This window comes from Triticum dicoccoides, chromosome 3B, assembly GCF_002162155.2.
Source record: "Triticum dicoccoides isolate Atlit2015 ecotype Zavitan chromosome 3B, WEW_v2.0, whole genome shotgun sequence".
Taxonomy (NCBI): domain Eukaryota; kingdom Viridiplantae; phylum Streptophyta; class Magnoliopsida; order Poales; family Poaceae; genus Triticum; species Triticum dicoccoides.
The window spans coordinates 557,085,090-557,110,518 of record NC_041385.1 but is presented as its reverse complement, the minus strand read 5'-3'; the positions used below and the strand labels follow the sequence as shown (position 1 = coordinate 557,110,518).

At 49.9% G+C, this 25,429-nt stretch overlaps 2 protein-coding genes across 4 annotated transcripts; both read right to left on the bottom strand.

The window, feature by feature from the left end:
* Positions 1-3,702: 3,702 nt before the first annotated feature.
* LOC119277053 (nucleobase-ascorbate transporter 2-like) lies at positions 3,703-7,573 on the bottom strand. Of its 2 annotated transcripts, XM_037558261.1 has the most exons (15): positions 7,467-7,573; positions 6,994-7,359; positions 6,781-6,878; positions 6,478-6,654; positions 6,285-6,385; positions 6,103-6,178; positions 5,903-5,962; positions 5,600-5,784; positions 5,281-5,377; positions 5,108-5,194; positions 4,929-4,987; positions 4,744-4,835; positions 4,569-4,646; positions 4,313-4,473; positions 3,703-4,186 (listed from the first exon to the last, which is right to left on the bottom strand). In XM_037558261.1, exons 2-15 carry the CDS (start codon positions 7,082-7,084, stop codon positions 3,974-3,976), a joined length of 1,575 nt encoding a protein of 524 aa, XP_037414158.1. In that variant the 5' UTR covers positions 7,085-7,359; positions 7,467-7,573; the 3' UTR covers positions 3,703-3,973. The 2 variants fall into 2 exon arrangements, with proteins under 2 accessions (XP_037414158.1, XP_037414156.1); XM_037558259.1 differs by having other exon boundaries at positions 6,994-7,558.
* A 6,426-nt stretch (positions 7,574-13,999) lies between these two features.
* On the bottom strand, positions 14,000-23,240 carry LOC119277052 (SAP30-binding protein-like). 2 transcript variants are annotated; one of them, XM_037558257.1, is made up of 8 exons: positions 22,684-23,236; positions 22,531-22,588; positions 20,649-20,905; positions 19,382-19,583; positions 16,984-17,103; positions 16,772-16,872; positions 16,565-16,686; positions 14,000-14,284 (listed from the first exon to the last, which is right to left on the bottom strand). In XM_037558257.1, the coding sequence occupies exons 1-8, from the start codon at positions 23,113-23,115 to the stop codon at positions 14,218-14,220; spliced, it is 1,359 nt and encodes a 452-aa protein (XP_037414154.1). In that variant the 5' UTR covers positions 23,116-23,236; the 3' UTR covers positions 14,000-14,217. The 2 variants fall into 2 exon arrangements, with proteins under 2 accessions (XP_037414154.1, XP_037414155.1); XM_037558258.1 differs by lacking the exon at positions 14,000-14,284 and having other exon boundaries at positions 16,561-16,690; positions 22,684-23,240.
* Between the last annotated feature and the right edge of the window lie 2,189 nt (positions 23,241-25,429).

Here is a 25,429-nt window from a genome sequence, read left to right as displayed (position 1 = left end):
TATTTTGGTTGGGTCTATCCCCATTCTGCGGATTGTATCCTGATATAGCAGGTTTAGATCACTACCGCCGTCCATTAGGACCTGTGTAAATTGTAGTCCGTCGATTACAGGATTTAATATCAAAGCAGTCCATCCTGCGTTCCGGATACTCCCGGAGTAATCCTGATGGTCGAAAGTGATTGGTTTTGACATCCAGTGTCGGAACTCCGCTGGGGTGGACCGTGCGGTGCATACTTTAATGGGCGCCGCTCTATTTTTTCCTGTTGTCACTTGAAGTGAATTTACTGTTTTGACCTCTTGTGGGAAATCCTTTTGTTTTCCAGTGCTCTTCTTGTGAGGTTCGTCATCGTCCTCACTTGGTGTGTCTAGCCTTTTGTGTTCGGCGTTAAGTCGGCCGAACTGCTTGAAGACCCAACAATCTCTGTGGGTATGGTTTGCAGGCCTCCCGGGGGTACTGTGGATTTGGCATATCTTGTCCAAGATTTTGTTTAGGTTGGATAGCTCGTCGCTGTTCTCCTTGAGAGGCAGTTTTTTGTTGTTCTGCCGAGAGCTTTTGAATCCGGCGTTGACTGCCATGCTCTTTGGACCATTTCCTTTAGTCCGGCGCTGGTCCTTGTTGCGCCGTGGTTTCACATTTCCATCCCTGACCTCGGATGTACTTGGGTTGTTGGTGCTGCATCTTGCCAGCCAGCTATCCTCTCCCGTGCAAAAGCGGGTCATGAGGCTTGTTAGTGCGGCCATTGTTCTTGGCTTTTCCTGGCCGAGGTGTCTGGCGAGCCATTCGTCTCGGACGTTATGCTTGAAAGCTATTAAGGCTTCGGCATCCGGACAGTCGACTATCTGGTTCTTTTTGGTGAGGAACTTGTTCCAGAATTTGCGGGCTGACTCTCCGGGCTGTTGAGTTATGTGACTTAAATCGTCTGCATCTGGAGGGCGGACGTAAGTCCCCTGAAAATTTGCCTGAAATGCGTCCTCGAGCTCTTCCCAACTTCTAATGGTATTTTCTGGGAGGCTTTTGAGCCAGTGCCGGGCTGGCCCTTTGAGTTTGAGGGGTAAGTATTTTATAGCGTGGAGGTCATCTCCTCTAGCCATATGTATGTGCAGGATGTAATCCTCAATCCAGACTCCGGGGTATGTTGTTCCGTCGTATGCCTCTATATTTATGGGCTTGAATCCCGTTGGAAATTCATGATCCAGCACCTCATCGGTGAAACATAGGGGGTGTGCGGTGCCCCTGTATTTGGATGTGCCGTGATTTTCAAATACTCGACATGTTGTGTTACCTTCTGGAGCTTGCTTTCTTGGCCCATAGATGGATCTGACCGGGCCATCCTTTTTGCGAGGGTCCTTATGTGGATCGCGTGCCGGCTTGTGTGCGGCGCCGCTTGCCGCTCTTTGTTTGTCATGTGGTCGTTTATCCGACCGGGCGGCCTCTTTGTTTTTTGATTTTTGGGGCTCTACGGCCTCCTCGTCAAATTCGGGCAATAGTTTGCGCTTCGGGTAGCTCTTTGCTTGGCGACTATCGCCGTATTTGTCTGTGGTCTTGAGTACTTTGCTCCATCTCATTCTGAGTACGTCTTCCGCTGTTTTGAGCTTCCGCTTCTGCTTCTTCAGGCTTCGTGCAGTGGCGACGAGCCTTTTGTGGAGGTTCTTCTGCTCCAACGATGTGTCCGGCATGAGATCATCCGGACTGTTGTGTTCGTCGGAGATGGGTTGCCTATCCAATTCATCCTGTTTGGATGGTTGCTTGGGGGCATGTTCATCGTCCACTGGTTCGCCCTGCTCTATGGCTGGGTCTTCATGGGTGCTGCTGTTGTCGAGGCGGGACTTTGGGCGGCGCTTGCGTCGCCTTTTCAGCTGTTTTTCGGGGGAATTTTCCTTCGCAGCATCTCGTTGTTCCTCGTTATTGCTTCCTTTGGGTGTATCCACCATATATATATCGTGAGTTGAGGTGGCTTTTCCGTGCCCTATCGGCGCTGGTTCTTCGTCGTCTCCGGCATCGTCGTCCATACCGTCGATATCTTCGGAGTCGAAATCTAGCATGTCGGTTAAGTAATCGACAGTGGCTACGAAGTGGGTGGTGGGTGGGCTTTGAGTTTCTTCGCCGTCCGCATCCCAACCGTCCTGCCCATAATCCGGCCAAGGCTCTCCTGATAAAGAGAGGCATTTTAGCGAATTCAGGATGTCGCCGAAAGGCGAGTGCTGAAAGATGTCCGAGCGGTGAACTCCATGATCGGCGCCCAATCGGGTTCGATTGGCAGGAGCGCGGAAGGTTCGGGGTCCAGAGAAGAGTCCGGCACCTTGGAGTCACGAGCTTCACAAGGGACATGGTCAATATTCGGCTCCATCGCCGTACAGGTAGCAGCCCCCGAGGCGGTGTCTAGCCACCCATCCTCGATCGGCGCAGTCGGCTCCGAGTTAAGGGTCGGGGCGGACTCTTGTGCGGCCTCCAGGGCACTGTCCGGCGGCAGAGCTGAATCATGCCCATCGTGACAGTGCGGCGCGCTCGGCTATGGCTCGAGTCCGTCGAAGATCAAGTCTCCGCGGATGTCGGTCGTATAGTTTAAACTTCCAAATCTGACCTGATGGCCAGGGGCGTAGTTTTCGATCTGCTCCAGATGGCCAAGTGAATTGGCCCGCAGTGCGAAGCCGCCGAATACGAAGATCTGTCCGGGGAGAAAAGTTTCGCCCCGGACCGCGTCGTTGTTGATGATCGAAGGAGCCATCGGGCCTATGGGCGACGACACAGAGGAACTCTCAATGAAAGCACTAATGTCGGTGTCAAAACCGGCGGATCTCGGGTAGGGGGTCCCGAACTGTGCGTCTAGGCGGATGGTAACAAGAGACAAGGGACACGATGTTTTTACCCAGGTTCGGGCCCTCTCGATGGAGGTAAAACCCTACGTCCTGCTTGATTAATATTGATGATATGGGTAGTACAAGAGTAGATCTACCACGAGATCAAGGAGGCTAAACCCTAGAAGCTAGCCTATGGTATGATTGTTCTTCGTCCTACGGACTAAAACCCTCCAGTTTATATAGACACCGGAGAGGGCTAGGGTTACACAGAGTCGGTTACAATGGTAGGAGATCTACATATCCGTATTGGCAAGTTTGCCTTCCACGCCAAGGAAAGTCCCATCCGGACACGGGACGAAGTATTCAATCTTGTATCTTCATAGTCTTGGAGTTCGGCCGATGATGATAGTTCGGCTATCCGGACACCCCCTAGTCCAGGACTCCCTCAGTCACCAAAAGCTTAGGCGCCTTAGATAATGGAAGGGGGTAGAGTGGGGCGTTTTGGAGCTCAACCTCAATGGAGGCCGATTTATTTATTTTATCGCCAAAAAGCGTCGAAAATTTTGAAAAATTCAAGTTCTCGATTTCAATAAAATCTGAAAAAAAATATGTACAGGTAAACAAGGATGTGATATGTATGCGTACAATTTCAGGACTATGAAAAAAATCATGGACTTTCAGGAAGAATAGTGCATCTACTTAAGAAGCCTCGAAATGTTTTTGTGTAGCACTCATTTTAACGTATTTCATCATGAAAATTTACAAACTTGTGCATGTCTTTATGTATATGTGGGGTTTTTTTCAAAGTTTTTTTAATGTGCAAATTTGAATTTTAATCATTTCAAATTTGGCCTCCACGGAGGCCGAGCTCTCCATTGAGCATTTCGGGAGGGAGTACAACTATATCACACCACGGTAGGCCACATACATGATCTTGTTTGCGGAATGGTCAAAAACAGGAAGGGTTGGTTCACCGAGCCGGCACCTCCCCACCCCGATCTACAAGCATATAGATAATAACAAGAAAATGAACGAATAAAACAATGACCAGCTAGAGGTAATACACATCTACTATTTCCACTGCTCAACAACACTCGGATCCGAACAGCCGCGCACATGATCGCATCAGCCAAGAAAGAAACCATGCCCTTTCTTCCTTTTATCCCACGAGCGTTTACGAGGGAGGGAAGAAGCGGTTGAGGTTGAATGGCAGGCTGTAGAACTCCTCGTTCCTGCTGTCCCCCTTGAAGGAGCGGAAGGGCACCCACCACGGCATCCCGCGGTCCCTGCCCGCGTCCTTCACCTCCAGCGTGTTGTCCAGGAACACGGCCACCATCAGCCCCACCGTCGGCGGCGACGAGAAGATGGTGTTGATGTAGTCGTTGAACTGCAAGCACACATGTCACCATGTCAGGGCCGGCCACACACGATGTTAAAGTGGAGTTCAGGCACGCCAAGAAGATGTTTTGACCACTACGAGCCACGAGCGAGAGAGAGAGAGAGAGGGACGGACCCATCCAGCTTTAGTGTGCGCAGGACCACGCTGGGCAGCCATGCTGTAGCGGAAGAAGTACTCCGGCACGGACAGGCCAAGGAAGATGGACACGCCGACGATGAACAGGTTGCGCATGGAGTTCATGTTGGTGAACTGCAAGAAGGAGAGCCCCACCGCAGCTGCAGACACACAGAAAAAGCCAACAGCGATTAACCAGACCGTCAAATCAAATGCACATAGTACTCGTAGCAGCAGATGGGGCGGGGTAACCAACCAACTAGTCCGAACAGGACGCAGTACACGGCGGCAAAGATGGTGAACGGGATGGAAGCGAACAGCGCTCCAAATTTCCCTGCACATGATACAAGAGAGTGGAGTTGTTCAGGAATACGGTGTTTCTCAGCATAAGGAATGATCTGAAGAAAGACAGTTCAGTTCAGATAGCTCACCCAGCATGGAGAAGAAGATCATGAAGCCAGCACAGATTTGTATGACGCGGCGGCTCCCGATCCTCGTTGATCCTAGTAACCCCACGTTCTCCCTGCATTTGTTCCCGACAGTATCAATCAAGGCTGGAAGAAACATTTTTGTAATGCTTCTTCGTATATTACGAAATTGCTTTCGCGTAACTTACACTGAGACAGTGGAGCCGGTCCCTGTTCCAAAGAGCCCACAAAGGAGGATGCCAATCCCCTGTTTCATAGAGCATTATTACTCATCAAATCTCTTATTAGAGTAAAATTAGTTTTCAGTTTTGAATGGCATTCAGAACAGAGAAGAATAAAACAACCAGGGCTCGAAGATGATATTTACCTGCCACCCGATGCCTCTGCTCAGGATGTGAGCTGGGGGTGGAGTTGCACTTGCAAGCCGAGCTGCAGCGCTGTAAGAAGCTGTGGACTGTTGTTCAACGGAGACATTGTTAAGATCACGACTAAATTGCATAGAAGAAATGGATCCTGTCAACGAGCAATTAGGGGTATCACCTCTATTAGCGACACCAAAACCGCAGACACCATACCGAACGATTGCCCGGCACTGAAGGTTGGTGCCCCCCACTGCAGGGGATATGGGATCTTAATCCTGGAATAAGGACAGCACAATCATATCAGTACGAAACTCAACCGAATAATAAGTAATGCTCTTTAAAATGGATTATTATTTTTTCCAACTGGAGCTAATTTGAGAGTTAGTATTAGATTAAAAAAAAACATTATGCACAGTACAGATGAACCATTTTCATGTACACGCAAGAGGTCAAGAAGATTCTAGATTTATATTGGGAAAATTGGCAAAGGGGCTAACCATGGCGCAGAAGAGATGAGATTGGCACGGTCAGTGCGGCAGTTGATCTGAGTGACCTCGGTGCTATGATTATACGCGCCACCAGAAGTGAGGATTTGAGCATACGCCCAGACCAATGCGATACAGATGAACAGGGAGAACCGTTCCAGTATGGGGATCTCTCTTATCTGTACATTCTTCAGATACTGATAAACAACAAAAACAAAACGGCACTAGTTAGCAATGCTGAACTTCCTAGCACGACACGGATTTTACTTTAACTAGCAGCAAAGACTTGGGGGTGATTAGAGTTGCTTTTCAAACCTGGGAAAGCACAACAAAGAGGATTAACATTGGCAGGCCAACCTCAACGCATCTCCCAACCTGATATACACAGTATCAAATAAGTACCAATGCTGAACGACGTGCCACCTTTCTAGGAAAACACGCACATATACAGAGTTTGCTATTGTGGCCAAATTGAGAAACACCAAATGAAAAATCAGGTACAGAGCAGGCCATACCACAGGGAATCCTCTTTCGAAGAGACCAAAACCGAGCAGCGCAACCACCGGCGCCATTCCCAGCGGACTGAAGAATCTGAAAGTTACACCCATGACACACATCCATCAGTAAGCAAAACTGAACTAATGTGTAAATGCAGCACGCAACATGTTAATACTACTAATACAACTACTTGACAGACCTGGAGAAAATACCCCAGAGCTGGCTGTAACCAAGGATGATCTGAATGCTGGACGACACTATCAGTGCCCCCTGTATGGCCCGCATGCTCTGGAGGAACCTCTGCTCAAAGATGATTTTGATTAGACCATACCGTTAAAGAATTTCTGAATGTGCGGATACTAGGAAGTAAAAGTGAATGAATGATTGGTCACCTCGTGGTCGTCAGATATGGCTGCGAGCGAGGAGTCCTGCACGATGGCCATCACCGGGATGACGAAGGCGTATGAGCCGCCTATGACCGTCGGCAGCCGCGTCCCGAAGAGCGACTGCAGCAGCGTGTTGATGCCGGTGACGAATAGCAGCGTCTGCACCACCCTCACCCTGTCTCCCTGCAACCCATCCGAGATGGCAAGCCGAGGACACCATCAGACACTGTTGGCACTGAAACTTGTGACGGCAGGCGCCAACCCATGGGGTGGTGCGATGCGAATCAAGAAACGCAGAGGCGCACTCACGTCGTTCCCGCCCATCATGGGCACCAGCACCGCCGGGATCATGACGGCCGTGCCCAGCGCCAGGATGTAGTGCTGGAAGCCCAGTATGATGGCCTCCCCTGAAGAACACAAGACAAGAGACCACGCCTCAGAGTGGAACCCAGACAGAGTAGCTCGAAAATGCAGCAAAGCTGGTGGGTTAGAAACAAGCATCCCCTTGTCGGAGTCACTCACCCCATGGAGGGTTGGAGTCGATGCAGTACTCGAACCCCTGCAGCTGCTCCATGGCCGGGTGGCTGATCTCCTCCGGCTTCACCTCCGACATCTCCCCTTGCTGGCCTCGCACCGTCGCCGAGAGGAAGAAGAAAGAAGAAACGCCGCTCCTCTGTACCGCACTCCACAGGATTGCTTCCCTCCCTCGCTTATGAAGGCAGCCACCGCACCGCACGGCGGCCCTGTGGGTGATCCCTTGTGACCGCCCCTTGTCCTCTGGCGGAGGAAGAAGACAACCGGACGGGGGCTTGCTTCCGCCGCGCACAGCACTCAAGAGCCTCGGCGCCCCTTTGCAGGAGCCCGGACGAAATCTGTTGGGGAAAAAGGCTGCGAGGATGATGATGGTGGTGAGCAAGCGAGGGGCGAAGTGCGAACGGCAAGAGCAATCCGCGCTGCTACGATACTAGAGATACTGCGGCTGGCTGCTAGCGTACCACTACACCACTAGAGTCGCCAGCCTTTCTCGTGCCGTGGTGGTGGTGCCTCTCCTTTCCTTGCCCCTAACCTTTTTCCTTTTATCCTCGGGAGGCTCCTCCTCCGGGGTTAAATGCTTTCCGGTCTGTGGAGTGAGACAGTGAATGTGTTCTTCTTCCCTCCTCCATGCATCCTCACTCCCGGAGAACTGGCCGTTGGATTTTTGGCTCTGACCAAACTGCCCCCGGCGTCGCACTGCATTTCATTTTCCTACCGGCCGCTCCTACGAACCTACCTAGGACATCCGCATCATAATCTACGCACTGCACTGTAGGTCTTTCTTTTCTTTTTCTTTCCCCTTTCCTTTGAACCATGTCGTGTCTTTCATCATTTTCCTACTACTTGACGACCAGACTTTACCCATGAGCCCCCGCCGTAACGTGCGGAACGCAAAAGGTGGTGGTGGCGGTAAATACTTTCGTGCCAGTACGTCTACGTGGCTCTCCTCCTCCTATCATTGAGGCATTGACGACTCCTCCCGGCCAAGGTCCAGAAGCGACCCAAAGATCTTTCTTGGCACGCGAAGGGCACCTGCATTGCACGCACGTAAGGGCATCTCCAGCCGTTGGCCCCCTAGGGGGCGTCTAAAAGCGTCGTCTCTGGGTGAGCCGGTGCAAAAAATGGTCCTGGGGCGAGTCGGTCCACAGCCGTCGGCCCCCAGGGCCGTCCCCAGGCGCGTATTAAAAAAAAAACCGTTCGGCGAAGTTATGATAAAAACTAGTTATATTTCGGCCAACCATGGCAAGTTTCGGCGAAATTCGTCCAAACATTACATTAACCTAATCTAAAGTAAAAGAAAGTGGCTGAAGTCGTCGCCGCCATCGTCGTTGTCGGCCTTCTCCTCCTTGACGCGGGTGCCCTTGCTGGACCCCTGCCCGGCGTCGCCTTGGCGAACAGGCGGCGGCGCGTCGTCGTCGTCGTCGCTGTCGCATAAGACGACCACCCCACCTTCCTCGCGGCCGCGTCGGCGCTCCTCGAAGCGGCGTAGGGCGGCGCACTGGCGCTCCTTCTCTTTCTCCCGGCACGCCTTCTTCAACGCGATGGAGTCCTGGCGCGCCCATTCGAGGGTCGCGTCGTCGTCGTCGAACTCCGCATTCACCGGCGCCAGCCCCGGCTCCGTCTTCACCGGCGCCAGCCCCGGCTCCGTCTTTGGCTTGACGAAGCGCGGAGGAGCCGACGAGGACGAGGCGCGCCGGCCGCCCCCGTTGATGACGATGCCGGCGCTGCGAGTGCGTCGGTTGAGCGGCGTCTCCGCCGCGAGCTCGGCCTTGACGCCGAGCAGCGCCGGAGAGCCGGATGAATGGGAAGAAGAGCGCGATGAGGAGGAAGAAGAAGAAGCGCCGAACCTCCTCGGCGCCCATGGCCCGACGCGTCGGTGCTGCGCCGGGGCGGCCACCCTCGCCGGGGGGTAGGCCAACGGCGGGTCGTTACCGCCCTCGAGGTACGTGAGCACGCCCTCGAGTGTGCGGCCGGGGACGCCCCACCAGAGGTGGCGCCCCTCGCTGTTCTGCCGGCCGCCGACCACCGGAGCGCCGTTGGTGGACGCCAAGCGCTCCTGCTGGCGGCGCTGGAAATACGCCTCCCAGGCCGCGTGGTTGTCGGCGGCGTACTGGGGGAGGGAGCGGTGGGCGTCGGTGAGGGACGCGCGCACGATGTCGACCTCCTCGGCGAAGTACCTCGGCTTCGCCACGGCGTCGGGCAACGGGGGAATGGGCACTCCCCCGGCGCTGAGCCTCCACCCCGTTGGCCCGGCGCGCATGTCCGGCGGCGCCGGGATGTTCGCCTGGAACAGGAGCCAGGACTCCTGTTCGCGGAGCGAACGGCGGCCGAAGCCGTTGGCCGCCGCCTCGTCTCCGGGGAAGCGTTCTGCCATGGCGACGGCGGGGCTGGGCGGGCTCGGGAGAGGTAGAGGGAGGGGCTGGGCGGCGGCGCTCGGGAGAGGCAGGGAGAGGGAGGGGCTGGACGTCGGCGAGGGGGGGCTGGTGTGGGCACAGGCGAGTGGAGGCCGCCGGCTTTTATAGCCGGCCCGCGCCCGTGTGTACGCGTGCGAGGGAGGGAAGGCGTTGGCGCGCCGTCCCGTGAAGCGCCGCCCGTGAGGAATCAATGGCAAGGCTGGCCGGCGGCAGCCTTGCCATTGATTTCCCGCGGGAACCGAGGCCGTTGAGGGAAGATGAGGCGCCGAGTCGCTGACGCGGCTGGCCCGCGTCTTTTTCGCGCCAAAACAGTTTGCCCCGGCGCCCCCGTGCGCCCCCCAGCGCGCCGGGTTCGGGCTGGGTCCGCCGGCGCTGTTTTCGGCCCAAGCCAACGAAAATCGGACTCCTGGAGACGCGACTGGGCCGTTTTTCGGCGCCGGCGCAAAAAAATCGCCTGGGAAGGCCTTCGTGTGGGCGCGGCTGGAGATGCCCTAATATCGTGAGATGGAGTATCATGTGGCCCTCCTCCGCCCGTTGGGAGGGGGAACACCTCCTGATGAACCCGATGGGACATACACTCACTCGGTCCAATTAGATATCCACAGCGCCGCCTGACGGCCGCAGGGGATGCTTGTAGTCTTCCCGATTGTTAAAGCGCGCGGGCACGTCAGCTCATGTCCTTGTTTTCTGCCTCGCTCGCAGTAGAATACTGCGCCCGAGATGAGACACCAGCCAGACCACGGGAAAGGAAAGTTACCGTTGGGTGCGCTGCGGTGCGGTGTGGGGTTGATGATGATGAGATGTGTGTTGTGTTTGGGCTTCGTGGCGAGAGAGGAGAGGAGGAGCACATAGCACGGGCAGGCAGCACCGGCGGCCCAGTTGCCTCTGGGCGGGCGCATTACCGTGCAAGACGACGTCCCCTCCTCCCGGCCAGCAGCCGGGGCCCCGCGTACGGCCGAAAGCGATCTCATGAGATAGCCTGCTGCTGCACGGACTCCCGTGCAATGCCCCCGCCGCTGCGCCGGTCTACATTTGTGTGTGATGCTACCGTGGCCTGCCATGGTGGGTGGCCCTGCCTTCAATACGTACTCGTACGAAGGAAGGAGGAGGTGAAGTGAGGCCAACTCCACCGTGCGACCCTATCCTGTCCACTCCTGTTCGTTTGGGGTAAAAGGGACAAAAGAGGCGGCCCAGCGCGCGGCCTCAAACGGACAAATGTCCGGATTCCGTCCGTTTTCGACCCATCCCCGGCCTAAACTTGCGCTCGGTTTGGGGTGAAACGGACAGCGCGCGGACGGGCGGGACGCGCGCGCTTGTCCTCCCCTGGCCCGCCTGTCGATGGGAGAAACCAACCCCCCCCCACGCCCATTTGGCGCCATTTCCCCAAACCCTTCCACGTCCCTCCCGCCGCCCCCTCTCTCCCCCGTCCATGGCCGACGCCCCGCCGAGTTCCGGCGGCCTGGCCGTCGACCCGCCCGCAAAGGTGAAGAAGAAGGCGCCAAAGAAGCCGCGGTCGGAGTGCACGCCGGAGGAGATCGACAAGTTGGACGCGGAATCGGCGAAAAGGAGGGAACGGAGAGCGGTCGTCAAGGTCAATGCTGTCGCGACCAAGTTCGCCGCCCAGCGCGAGGAGCTGGAGGCCGCGCGGCGCAAGGCCGCGCGGCGCAAGGCCGCTGCCGACGAGAAGGAGGACCTCGTCAACAAAGCGCACGCCATCCTCATGCTTGGCATGGGCCGTCCTGCCGGGTTCCCTGCATCGGCCGTCGGCCCGGCGAGCACAGGCTCGTCGGTCGCCCGGCCTACGCACTACCAGTCGCCGACGTCGCGCACCGCGCCCATGTCGCCCTGCTTCCCTCCGCCAAGGCACGACGGCCAAACCCGTTTCTCGGGGTCGTCGGACGTGTTCGCGCCGTCCACACCGCGCCCCGCGGCCGTCATCGACCTCAACGTCACGCCTGGGTCCAGCAGCGGCGGGCGGCCGTCCGTCGAGATGCTAAGAAAGCAGGCACGGGCACCGTTCACGGGCACCATGTCGGCCCCCCGCGTCTTGTTTGACGAAATGCCAACCCCAACGCCAGCGGTCGACGACCCCTTCTACAACCGCTACATGGAGGACGTGATCTTCGACGGTGGGCATGGCCGTGCCTACGACCCTGGTGAGACCCAAAGTCAGGATGGCCGCGCCGAGTACGTCCCCGATGAAGGTGGGCACGACCGTGCTGACTACGACCATGGTGACTCGTGGCATGAAGACGGTGACATCTATGTCGAAGGTGATGAAGAAGAAGAAGAAAGCAATGACGTTGATATTAGTGGTGCGCCATTGTTTATCAACGAGCTCACCCAAAGAGCGGAGGCACAAAAGAAGAGGAAGAGCATTCGCACGGGTTCATATACACAAGATGAGGACAAGTTGATTTGCCAAGCTTGGATGGAGATTAGCCAAGATCCGAGGACCGGCGCGCAACAAAAGGGCATTGTTTTTTGGACGAGAGTCCACAAAACATTCCATGAAAGGAAGATGTTTGAGCCCTTCAAAATTACAAGCAACCGTGGCATCGGCTCGATTCAAAAAAGATGGTTGTTCATCCAACAAGAGTGCAACAAGTATTGCGCCGCATTTGAGAGCGTTGAAGCACGGCCCGTGAGTGGTCTCGGCGTTGGGGACATGGTATGATCTCCTCTTTCTAGCCCTTTCCTTGCTACGGCCATGAGACTTCGGCCGTGTATATATTTGCATGTTCACTTGTTGTTGATCATGTGGTGTAGGCATTCCAATCTTTGGAGGTATTCAAGGCCCGGCACAATGACAAGCCATTCACTCTTACGCATTGTTGGACGTTCATCAACATGTGCCCTAAGTTCAAGGACCAATACCGTGAACTACAAAGGAAGAGAGGACTAAAGACGGCCAAGTTCGCCGGAGGTGGAGATGGCGAGGCGTTGAAGAGGCCGAGGGGCAAGACCAACTCCAAGGTGGACGACATATGTGATGCCTCATCCATGGCCTTGCATGAGACTTTGCATGGCATGATGTCTCAAAAGGATGTGAGGGACGAGAAGAAGCGGCAAAGCAAGGACGAGCAAATGAAGCAATACCTAAACCTTCAAAGACAGAAGCTTGAGATGGAGGAGGCGGCCAAGAGGAGGAAGATCGACATGGAGGAGGCGGCCCGGCAAAGGCAGCTCGACATGGAGGAGGCGGCCCGGCAAAGGCAGCTCGACATCGAGGCCGACAACGTCAAGGCCAGGCAGAGGCAGCTCGACATCGAGGCCACCAATGCCGCCACCAAAGCGAAGGAGGTGACCCTTGCGGTCATGAGCGTGGACTTGTCGAAGATGAGCGACAAGACGAGGGCCTGGTTCGAGGCCAGGCAGAAGGAGATGCTCGACGCCGAAGGCCTGAACTAGGTCGTCCGATCGGCGTGGCCATTCTTTTTGAGGCTGGCATGGGTGCCGCCCGTCCGGCCGTTGGTAGTGTGCCGGCGAGAAAACATTCATTTTGGAGGCCGGCTGTGTTGCCGGCCGCTGGCTGTGTTGCCGACGAGGAGAACTATTCATTTTGAAGGCTGGCTGTGTTGCCGGCCGCTGGCTGATGCCGGCGATGGACGTGTAGGCCGCTGGCTCTGTTGCCGGCATTGATGAACCGGGACCGCTAGCCTGAAGCATTTGAAACGTTGCATTTAGTTTTTTAAGTAGACGCGGACAGGATGGGGTAAATGGATGCGGCCGCGCGCTGGGCGCACGGCCACCGCATCTCAGTACACGACTCCAAATCCTTACCTAAACGGACAGAATCCGGACAAAGCGGACGTCCGTTTGGGGTCGCGCGGTGGAGTTGGCCTGAGAAGACTCCATTTTTTTTACTGGTAGAGCAGAGAGCGGAGAGCCGAGTTATTGCTGCTGCGGTGCCAAAGGGTCCGTCTAATCCACAGGAAGTAAACTTATTTCTTACTGCTGCGGCCAGGCCAACGGGAAGTCCCATTCACTTCACTGTGCTGCTGCACTGCACTGCGCTGCCAGATCTATCTAGGGCTGGTGTGGTTGTACACGCTGCACTGTGGTGAATTGAAGGACAAGCGCCAAGTTTGTTCGCAGTAATAACTAATGGCAGGGACGGCGGTTGCCCTGCCGGTTGGTGGTTCCAATCACCGACGAGCCACCAAGTTGCAGTCCCAGTCTCAGGGCTGATCTCCGCTCCGTTGTGTGCTGACTGCTGCTTGTTTTTGTTTTCCCTTTTAGGCAAATCTTGTGCTGGCTACTGACCGTTCGAGTGGCAAATGGCGTTCAAATGGCTGGGCCTTGAATACGCCGTCCAGTTGATTGACGGTGTAGCCGCGTGTAAGAAGGGACGGCTACATTGTACGCATCCGTGGTCCCATACATGCATGATGAATCTAACTGATTGTTCACACCGAATGGCCATCAGCATCATCCATGCGACCAGACCGGACTCCTGAAAAGTCACGTGAAAATGATCAGTGTAGCAGAATCGAGATTGACTGGACTCATAGAACACGAGCAACTTGATAGGAAGTTTGACGGTAATGTTGATAAACTTTCACCCTCTAGAAACGCCAGAACAGTCAATTAGGGTAGAGTAAGAACCACAGCTACGACAAGCTTAGCATTGATCTATAGGGGGAAAGTGCTCCCAGTTCTTTTAATGCATTCGTGTTGGCGCATATGATTTTTTTTTCAGGAGTCCCTTGGAGCAACTACAAAATTTGTTTGTACATTACATGATTACACAACTATGCAATCCGAAATCTCCCAATCAAATAACAAAATAGAACAGCTATGATCTCCTATCTGACTTGTAATCACTTGTCCTCCTTTCTTCAGCTTCTTTAATCCTCTGTTGCCTGAAAATAAATAAGAGAACCATGTTACTTGACATGATGCCCAGAAAGATAACGAAAATGGATAGTATTAAAGGTTGCTGCAATCTATCTTGATACAAGTCGTTCTTATAAACTATGCAGTTCAAGTAAACAAATCCGCATGTAGTTATCATGGTTCAGAGTTGAATAATTGCACAAAACCACAACTTCAGGGCCCCCCTTAGCAATTTACCACAGCTATAGGACTTGTTTTCACAAAACACAACTTCTGAACTAATCTTTATACAAGTAACCCAAACCGGCCAATTCCATGTTGAAAAAAAAACATGACATGATGGGTCCACTCGCCAGCGCTTTGTGTGGACGCTCGCATGGGATATGCTGAAGTGGATGTGGGAACCACAGGCCAGCCTCTCATCTCCCTCTTCCCTTTGTTTGCTTCCTCCTATCATCTTTCTATCCAGGCTCTAGCAAAGCCAAGTCGTGAAGAAAAACATAGCGAGATGGTGTGCCAGCAGTTGGTGTGGAGGCTGTTTGGTTCGGAGCCTTGAGCTGCCCAGCCAAAACATCGGTCATTGACCAGGCTTCGGCTGGCCGTTTGGATCGCCTCCAAAATTTTGGTGCGCCGGCCAGCCTCAGCTCCCTCCCGCTGCTCTTGCACCAAATCGTTGGCAGAAAAGCGAGAGGCCGAATCCCTCGCCAATATTTTGGCATGCCAACAGCGCCCAGGATTTGGCAGGGCGGACATGGGAACAAACCAAACAGCCCCGTGGTGTCTGCAGACTAGGTCCCCAGTGTACATGAGCAGCAGGGCATAGCAACAGAAGACAGTGAAGTAGGAGCCGCCGAGTAGGTTTGTGCCTCCCATGCGTATGTGCACGACACAGAGCAGCCCACCTCACAATCAGGCCACCCGCCACCACTACCGACACACGCCACCATGCCGTTCTGCTCTCTGTTGCAATCGTGCCGCCACCGTCATATCAGATCGGGCCAGTGGCCGGCTGTAGCAGCAAACTGAACCTGCGGAGGAGGCAGCAAAGGGACTGGTGACAGGGATCGCACTCAAGATCAAGTGGTGGCGCTGGGTCAAGGTTGTCCTCCATCTCCAAGTCCCACGCTGGAAGCTCGGATGATTGTCGAAAGGAGGCTGGGGAGGTGGAGATGGTTGTGGATGGGCGGTGGACTCGAACATAGCAGACGTCGGAGAACAAGTCTGTGGCAACAAGACAACAGATCAGAGAAAGAGGAGGTGGAGCGCCAAGGAGCTTGAGGTTGGAGGAAAGGAGAGAGGTCATCGAGCAGACAGGGATTCAGCCTTGGGAGGGAGAGACAAGAGAGAAGGCTTGCAGGTAGGCCCCATATCACCTCTAGGCCCAGTTCTTTTGCCAGAATCTGGGGACTCTCCCAAAATCCGACCCCTACCCGGCTTCTCCCAGAATCTTTGAGCCCCATTTGTTTTACAATCCTGTCTAATTAGATCCTAACTAGATAGGATTGTAAAACAAATGGGGCTCAAAGATTCTGGGAGAAGCCGGGTAGGGGTCGGATTCTAGGAGAATCCCCAGATTCTGGCAAAAGAACTGGGCTCTATTATACATGTGGCCATCCATGTTAGCACAGACGGGTGGACTCGTCTTGTCAGGTTTGCTCTCAAACATCCAAAAAACAGCTGATTTGGGTCATCCATGAAAGTTCAGACTACAATTTGTGGTTCTGTGAAAAAAGAGGTCCAGAGAACCTGAAGGATTGGAGTATCACCAAAGAACTAGCTATGGACAGGGGTGCGTGGAAGCATGCTATCCATGTGCCAGAGCCATGAGTTGGTCGCGAGATCTTATGGGTTTCACCTCTAGCCTACTCCAACTTGTTTGGGACTAAAGGCTTTGTTCTTGTTGTTGTTGTTGTTGAAAAAAGAGGTCCAGAAATTGTGCTGAACTGTAAAAGGGATACCTAAAGTTGTGGTTGTGTAATTAACTCTAAAAAATAAGCTGAACTCTTCATTGTCGCATTAATAATGTTCATTAAATAATTTAAGTTAACAATTTCAACATCAAGTTCAGCTTGGTACCATTACAATTATGCTACAACAGCGTGGATAAGTAGGCAGATTTCATCAGGAAAAAAACAAGCATATAAAAGCACACGGGGCTACAGCTATGAACATTTCCATTGGTTAATCTGATTGGCAAGCATATTTTGATCAGCAGGAACAGACAAACAAAAATATGACTATTAAGGAACAACATGTGCCATAACAGATTATGAAGGAAATAATTGTGTGGAGAGAAGAGAACTTACGCAAAAGCAGCATATCCACCAGCACCAGCATTTTCAGAAGTCAAAAGTGTGGCAGATCCACCGGCTGCTGACCGATTGTCAAGTCCACTAGCAGCTGCAGGGTTCTTAGTATCACCATCAACCTAGCCAATAACAGAAAACAGAAGCCGGTCATAAAAATGTTGATTCCAAAAGAAGGTAAATGCATTGAGCGAGGGAATTAGAAACCTTATCCCATTTTGACTTTTTGTTTGGCCTAGCCTCTTTCTGTACAGTATCTGCCGATGCCGGAACCGATACACCAGCTACAGCTGCTGCTGATATGGCGGCTGCAAAACATACAGATGTGAATCAGAAATACAAGATTGCCTGAAGGTAATAGTTTGTCAAAATAAAGCACGCACACTTCTTTTTTCTCGCAAGAAAAAATGCGAATGTACCTGAAATCTTCGCTATTGATGGATTGATTGGAGGTTGTATTCCAGAGCTAGTAAAATCAATTCTTGGATTTCTTTTCTTCTCCTGTTCCTTCCTCTCAAGTTCACGCTTCATATCAGCTTCTGTAGGCAAATTGGCGGCACATACAAGATCGTGATTGGACTATACTTCATTGGATAAGACCAAAGCATAAAGAACTGAAAGATTCACTGTCAACAAATGCACACACACGGGTTGTAAGGATAGTTCACCAACAACCAGGATAGAAGGTGGTGAGTGGGAGATGTTTGGTAAAAAAAAATGAAACAAATCTGAAACTAAATAAAATGTTAGAAAAGAATACAGACACAAAACAAACAAAGAACAAGCATGGATTGGCCGTAGTAGAACACCTAGGGTTAGGACTAGAACATATGCACTTAAGGACTTACCACTAGGTGTATAACCCATCTGGAAGAGGATAGCGGGGAAAGGTATGAGAGTTCAGAAGGACGGGTACAGCGGGGAAAGGTACAAGAGTTCAGAAGGTCGAGGGCAGCATCCAGGAAGAGGGATTTCTTATTGCTTGAGAAACAAAAGATACGAGGCCGACTGGCATGTCTTCAAACTCAAGGAAAAGACAGCTTGGACTCTTTCCAACGAGTTACTTCTAATCTCCTCTCGACCCTACCATAACTTGAATCGGCTTGATCCTGGCCTACTCGTAACCTGCCATGACAGCCTCTTCTGAGTTTGTATGCTGTGCTGCAGCACTTTCAGCAGGAATGTCTAAACAAACACCAGGAACGTCTAAACAAACCGGGACCTGTATAACCAGCTTGTTCTTTTTCCCTGGCTAGCTCAGCGCCCGTGCGTTGGTACAGAACCACCAAAAAGCTGAGGAGTTAGCCACACAGCATGGGAGATCTATGGACAAGCTTATGTGCAATTTGACCGCTGCACGGGTCTAGCGAGAAAAAAGAGAGTGAAATGGAGGGAGAGAGTTGCAGCCTTGCCAGCAGGGATGCTGCGAAGCAACTAAAACAATCATGGGAGGGTTGCAGGATTTGAATTTGAGACATGGATGGATGGGCATAGCGAAGAAGAGATACGGCCATGGTTTTGGGGTTCAGTCTGAAATTTTCAAAACACGGTTCCATAGAACCTGAGCCCCTCCGCCTTGGGCAGGCGGCTTGTCAACACCATGTCCGGTGGCTCACCAGCCTTCCATAGCATTTCTTGTGCAACACTGGAGTGGATTGTACCGTCCACAATGGCATACCGAACATGCGATGAAGGTCAACAGCACCTATCACGTGCATGGTGCAGGGGCATGCTCTCAGAGTACATCCAGACGAACCCTTCTCTACCGAATTGCTCCCAATCAAATAGCTGACTGAGGTTACCCTTACTCCTTGCTGGTGTCACATGGATGGGTGACTGCGCTCAGCAAGGACAGATGGAGTGTAAACGCATGGCGCTTAAGGTGGCACTGGCGGTGGACCTAACGGTAAGCGCTTGACAAAGGCAGCAATCATGAGGGCGGCTGGACGAGTTAAGGGAGGTGGTTCCAAGAAGACGCTTAGATGAAGGTTGGAGAGGAAGATCATGATGGAAATGGCTCAAAGAGGGTGGTTGGACGAGGCGCATGGTAGGGAAGGGAAGTAGGAAATGGGAAGGCGGTATTGATCATAAAGTGGTGCACAGACCAGATGGGCACCACTGCAATCACCACTGAAGGGCAACGAGTTGGTGTGGTCAAGCTGCAGAGTTCTTGAGCTCGGTATAGACTGCATGTGGTGTGTTTTGGACTTATAAGCAGGAGTTTGGGTGGTGATTGATCAAATGCCATGATTCATCCTCCTTGTTTTAATTCATAGCTGATTGTTATTTACTAATACAGGGTTTGATCTAGTTTCTAGTGTGAACTTATGATGATTAACAGGAGAACAAGGGCCCTGTTCTAGGTGAATATTGTTAGAACAAGCCCAAAAAAAAGAAACTGTGGCTTTGTAGTGCGTATGCGACAAGTACATGGGGTTCTCTATATTTTACTATAAAATAAAAACAACACTCCAGACAGCTTCATGATTGTCCACAACTTCTTTGATCTTCAATAGCTAATCAAGCCCGGCATACTTGGAAATTTGAGGCAACCTGGAGGGTCATGGGATTCGATATGCCTTACAAGCAAGTGCACACACTCAAAAATTAAAAGCAGTGTGCATGTTCCTTTGCAATCACATCCCAGATGGCCGCCATAGTGGAGCTTCTATTGATTTCAACTTCATTTGCATGACTAAATAGGTACTAGTATTATACATGAACATGGAAGCTACACTCAGATGTTCAATTATCTTTCAAAACGGAAGACGTGGCCCAAAAGGATAGCATATTGGATCAAACATGACTATAGCATACCTATCTCATCGTAGTAGTCACTTTTATCGTACCCATATGGATTGAAAACATCTTTACTGAAGCAGGTCCCTATCTGATCAATTTCTTGATACCGCACAGCATGCTGCAAAAAGTCAGGATTTCTGTAGTCCTTTCTGTTACGCACTTCAGCATTAAAGCTCTTTCCAGACCTTTTGTATCCAAGGAACTTGTTAATCCTTTGCTGCAGGAAAACAGTGGAACATGAGTAACTATTTACAGCCGTATTTTCATGTAAAAACAAGAACAAGTGTGAAGGATGTAGACATGCATTCCAAGTGGTATGGGTATCACATGGAAAGCCGTCATACTACGATAAGTTAAAGTTAACATGAAAAAAGACCCACATGAGTGCACAAGAAATAATCAAAAGTTTAAGAAACCATAATCACAAATAGGCTGCCTGAACAATTTGTAGATCTATTTATGCATTAGAAAAAAGAAACGGTAAGTACAAAAAAAAGGTATCTCAGAAATATCGTATTGCAGGAAGTGGTGTGAAAATTCACTGTGCATTCGGTTTATTCGGTTTACATGGTTCGGTTTATACCGTTTTTTGGTTTGTACGGTATGAAATTTAGATATGGTTCGGTTTCGGTATATACCAAATTATTTCGGTATGGTTTCAGTATATACCATAAAAACCAAAGTTGACGCGAATTTGAAGATGACATATAATAGTTTGCAAATTTATGACTCGAAACACATATCTTTTTATACAAAGAGTATATAACTATATGCAAGTGTATATGCATGCATGGATTCGATGGTTATGGATGTGCTTACCATTCTTTTGAAGAAAAGTATGACTACGTTACAAGAAAAATGGATGCGCTTAACATGAAATCTAGCTTATGTACAAAAAATGACTACTTGTATGGTTGTTCTCCCCAAGATATATACACATATTTTTTACTTCGGTTTATTCAGTAAACCATTCGGTTTTTCGGTATATACCATAAAAACCAGAATTCAAAAGGGTATGAAAAGTTCATACCATAAATACCATAAAATTGGTTCTGTTTGGTTTATTTTCGGTATGGTTTTTCGGTTCGGTTTTAAAATGCACAGGGTGGGTGAAAATATATGAAACAGTTGTCAGCGTGTCTACCAACAGACTATTTTCACCATTTCAGATTACACAAATAATGACATTGCCAGAAGGGAGCTGTATGTTCTGCATGAGAAATATGATGAATTTTTTAATGCTGAAAATAGTGTGGGGATAATTATTTGCTCGAAAGATAACCTGTAATGCTGTAGAACATTTTGTAGACACGGGCAGAGGAAGAAAACGGCTCAATGGATCATCATTGTGAACATTGGTAGAAATATCAGAAGCTTCCTCCACCCTAGCATCTTCAGCTTCTGTTCCAGTTACATCCACTGGAACATCTGCCCCCATTTGGTTCTGCTCAGGTGCATCCAAATGCTGAGAAGTTTCTGATAGGACTTTTGGGGTGAGAATATTAACAGTACCTGAGAGAATTCTTTCTTCAAGAATCCCTACAAGATAGGATAGAAATATAAAGCAGACTGGATATAAAATCTGAAGTGTAGATGTTGTAATGATTCCACAAAAAGGTGAAGAGAGCCAGTAACTAAACTGAAAACACTTCTATAGATGACAGAAATATGTACGTCAAGAAAACCCAGTAGTGAAGTCAAACATAATATCAAGCGTTCCAATAATAAAAATAAAATAGAATGCATACAATTTAGCGCACATGAAAAGAAGTGTAGAGGCTGTTATGATTTGATCTTGCACAAAAGGCGAACAATACGTTCAACTTAAAACACTTCTATGCATGACAGAAATATGTACGTCAAGCAACACCAGAATTGAAATCCAACATAATATCAAGAGTTCCCATTTGTTTACTGCACATCTGTTGGTATTTACTGATGATCACAATTCTGGTTCATGTTTTGCTCGCCTATAAATTGGCCAACATTGGCTAAAAAAATGAACTATAGATGGGAAAGGAGCATTGCATGCCAAAAAGTTGGCACTCATCCAGATAAAGACCAATATTTTGGTCATAGCCAAAAAAAAATGGTAATTAGGTACTATTTGGTCACAATCCAAACAAACCCAAAGTGTTCCAAGTTTGAGGTAGCAAGCAAATGTACTCTGGACAAGATTAAAGAACCTACAAATCTGTTGCAGAGGTTATTAGTAGCCAAATAATCAAATGCTAACACATGGAAATAAGAATATCTGTAGCATTCTCTATTTTCATGGTTCCAGCTATGCCTTTGCTCTTCTTCAGGTCATACTTGTCAACAAATATTCTGTATATAGAATAATAGAAATATTAAACACTTTCAGAACTTCCCACGTCAAACATTTTGGCACAAGGAAAAAATCTACACGGTTTAGAGAATAATTTATGCCGCATGTCACCTATTTCATCTCATTTTGACACAAGTTAACATTATCTTGCAGTTTCAGTGATTTGACTACTGCTAGATGATTTAAATACTTGTTTCGATGTTTGAATTATTTCCGTGCATGCAATATGCAGTTGTACTAGAGCATTACGAAAGAAACCATGTATTATAAATATTAGCGATGAAATGAGATATCAGGTACAAATCTGAAGCAGATAGCACATCAGATATCAGTAGCTTTTATGGACTTCTGCCACAAACAATATAAAGTGTATTTGCTATCTGGATCACATGTGCGTCATCTAAGTGTCTAACCCAAAAAGAAATTACACATTCAAAACACGAAAAGCTGTGTACTAACATGACTCTTCAGCGAACAACTTAAGCAAATATAACATAATCAAATGTTACAGTTTTTTATTTTAATTGACTCATCGCTAAAGGAAGAGATTTCCATCTTACTGTCTTATGAATAAATGATAATACTCCATTCAGATTTCCAACCACAGCTAGTAGTGTTTCATGTTTTCTAGTGTGCCTTATCCAACTGACATCACTGGTACATTTCACCATATCTCTAATTCGTGTTCTTCTGATAGCATAAGATGTATACTTGAGGCATAACCACAAGCACCAACACCCATAGCAATCGGCAACATTGAAAAAGTAAAACTCTATGTGCCACCATTTCATCAAACTAACCAGGCACATTAATCACAATTATACAGCATGCTTACCCTCAGCATCCTGAGCATCCGAGCCCAAACCGCCTATGCCACTCATGATCTCCCCGTCCTGCAACCAAACCGCAAGTAACAACGTCATCGTTAATTTAGAAAAGCAATAGAATACAGCCAAGGATTACTAATGACATACTCCCCAAGCTCTACCTCCTGGTCAGGCGACATTGCCATCTCGTCATGCGCGTAGTCCACTATAGCAAGCGACCCGCGCCGTGGCGGCCGCGGTAGATCGGGCGGCGGGGCGGACAGCGGGGGGCGAGATGGGGAGGGGGACGAAACCGCGAAGGGCAGGGGCGAACGGCGCGAGGGCAGCGGCGGAAGCGCCGGCGAGACCTGGGGGCTCGCTAGGGTTTTGCGGCCGGCCTGCTCCTCGAGGAGGGGAGGGGGCGAGTGCTCCGGCGAAGGGTTGGGGTTCGAGTTAGGGTTGGAGCTCTCACCTCCGGTTCGAGGTGACGTGGAGGGGGAGGCTGCCGCAGCGGGCGGCGGCGGGGAAGGAGGTCCGGGCTCGTCGGCGTCCTCTTCGTCGTCATCGTTGTACATGGAGAACAGCGCGGCTATGCCCTCGGTGTCTGACGCCATGACGATGAGGAGGGAGTGGAAGGGAGGGTCGAATTTGGGGGTGGATCGAAGGCTAGGGCGCGGGGAGGAAGAAGGCGAAATATTGCAAAGTGTTATCGAGGAATTTGGGAGTTCAATACTAGACGACGATGGTCAGGCGGTGACGGCTCTAGGGCCCGCCTTCACTAATTCTAGTCAAAGAGGTGTTTGAATGACAGGGTTAGATGAAGCACGGATACGGGGAGGCGACTTCACGGACGATGCGAGAGGGAGGAAGGAAGAGGACGAGTAGCTTCAAGGAAGTGGGTAGGGATCTGCTACGAGGAAAACGAGAGAAAATGTGTTTTTTAGTGGTCCTGAGAAGAACTAACCCAAATAAGCACCTTTTGGGTGGGTTAGCCTGTTTGGATATTTTTGAATTAGCTGGGTCTAAACTAACTCAAGCTAACTCTAACCCATGGATCCAAACAGGAACAATCTAGTAAATCTTCACTACAACTCTACGGCATCATTCGGTTTGGAGGAAACCAAAAATGTAGGAATTAAAAGTAGTATAAGAATTTGATAGGATGACACTTATCATCCTAAAGAATTGATTTGCCTCATTCCTATGCATAAAATAAGCTTTGAGGTCTCATTCGGTTTGGAGGATTTTTCGTAGGAAAAACATAGGAGCAAGGATTCTGAAGGAAAATTTCCTATATATACATTCGGTTTGTAGGAAATGCGTACATGAATTTCCTAAGAGTACTACTCATTTTCTGTGTTTTTAGGAAAACTACACATCCATTCAAAGCTCATTTTGCGCGTAGAAACGAGGCATGTCAAATTCTTAAGATGGCAAGTGTGATCCTATCAAATTCCTATACTACTCATAATTTCTGCGTTTTGATTTTCTTCAAACCGAATGAGCCATGTAGTTTCCTCCAAAAACACAGGAAATTAACGGTATTTCTATGAAATTCCTATATGTATTTCCTACAAACTGAATGCATATGTAGGAATTTTTTTCTGGAATCCTTGTTCCTATGTTTTTCCTGTTAAAATCCTCCAAACCGGACAAGGCCTACACCACAAAGTGCACACGGGATAACTAGATGTGTTCGATCAAACCAACTTAGTCATATCCAAGTGTCCATGTTGCATCAATGATCTGCCAATCCGATCAATGGTTCAAATCAAATTTTCTGCCAGCAAACTACCCCGCACGTCCTGCTAGATAACCAAACGATCCCTACCTCCAGAAATCTACACTACTATTAAAGAGCAAATTTAAATTTCTCAATAACTACACCACAAAGTGCACACAGGATAACCACGTGCGTCTGATCAAACAACTTAGTCATATCCGAGTGTCCACGTTACATTAATGATCTGCCAATCAGATCAATGGTCCACATCAAATGTTCTGCCAGCAGACCACCCCGCATGTCCTGCTAGATAACCCAACGATCGCTACCTCTAGGAAAAAACACAAATACATGTGATCTGATCTCGCTAACCCGATCAACGTCACCACCACGCCATGCACTGCCCTCGCTTCGCCATCCTCGTCGCTGGTGTCCACATTGTCCTCGCCCGAGTGGTCGTACCGTCTCGAGGACACCTCAGCCCATCTCGGCGAGCTGCCCTAGTGCTACTTGTGAGTTGTGTTGGGATTTTCCCCGAAAAGGAAGGAAGATGAGTACAGTAGATATAAGTATTTTCCCTCGGTGACAACCAAGGTTTATCGAACCTAGAGAAGGAGTTTCTCTCGAAAAAAGTGAGTGGGAGGAAAGAAGAACTTGATGAGGTAATTGTACCTGCTCTCAATTTGGAAAGTAGCTCATCCGAGAAATCTGTTCCCGTGATGCCTACACCAACTGGAGAGGAAGCTAATGATAAAGATCATGAAACTACAGATCAAGTTGCTACAGAACCTCGTAGGTCTGGTAGAGCACAATTCACACCTGAGTGGTATGGTAATCCTGTTCTGGAGGTCATGTTACTTGACCATGACAAACCTATGAACTATGAAGAAGCTATGATGAGCCCAGATTCCGATAAATGGCTTGAGGCCATGAAATCTGAGATAGGATCCATGTATGAGAACAAAGTGTGGACTTTGGTGGATCTGCCCGATGATCGGCGACCCATGGAGAATAAGTGGATCTTCAAGAAGAAGACTGACGCTGATGGTAATGTTACTGTCTATAAAGCTCGACTTGTTGCGAAGGGTTTTTGACAAGTTCAAGGAGTTGACTACGATGAGACTTTCTCACCCGTAGCGATGCTTAAGTCTATCTGAATCATGTTAGCAATTGCCGCATTTTATGATTATGAAATCTGGCAAATG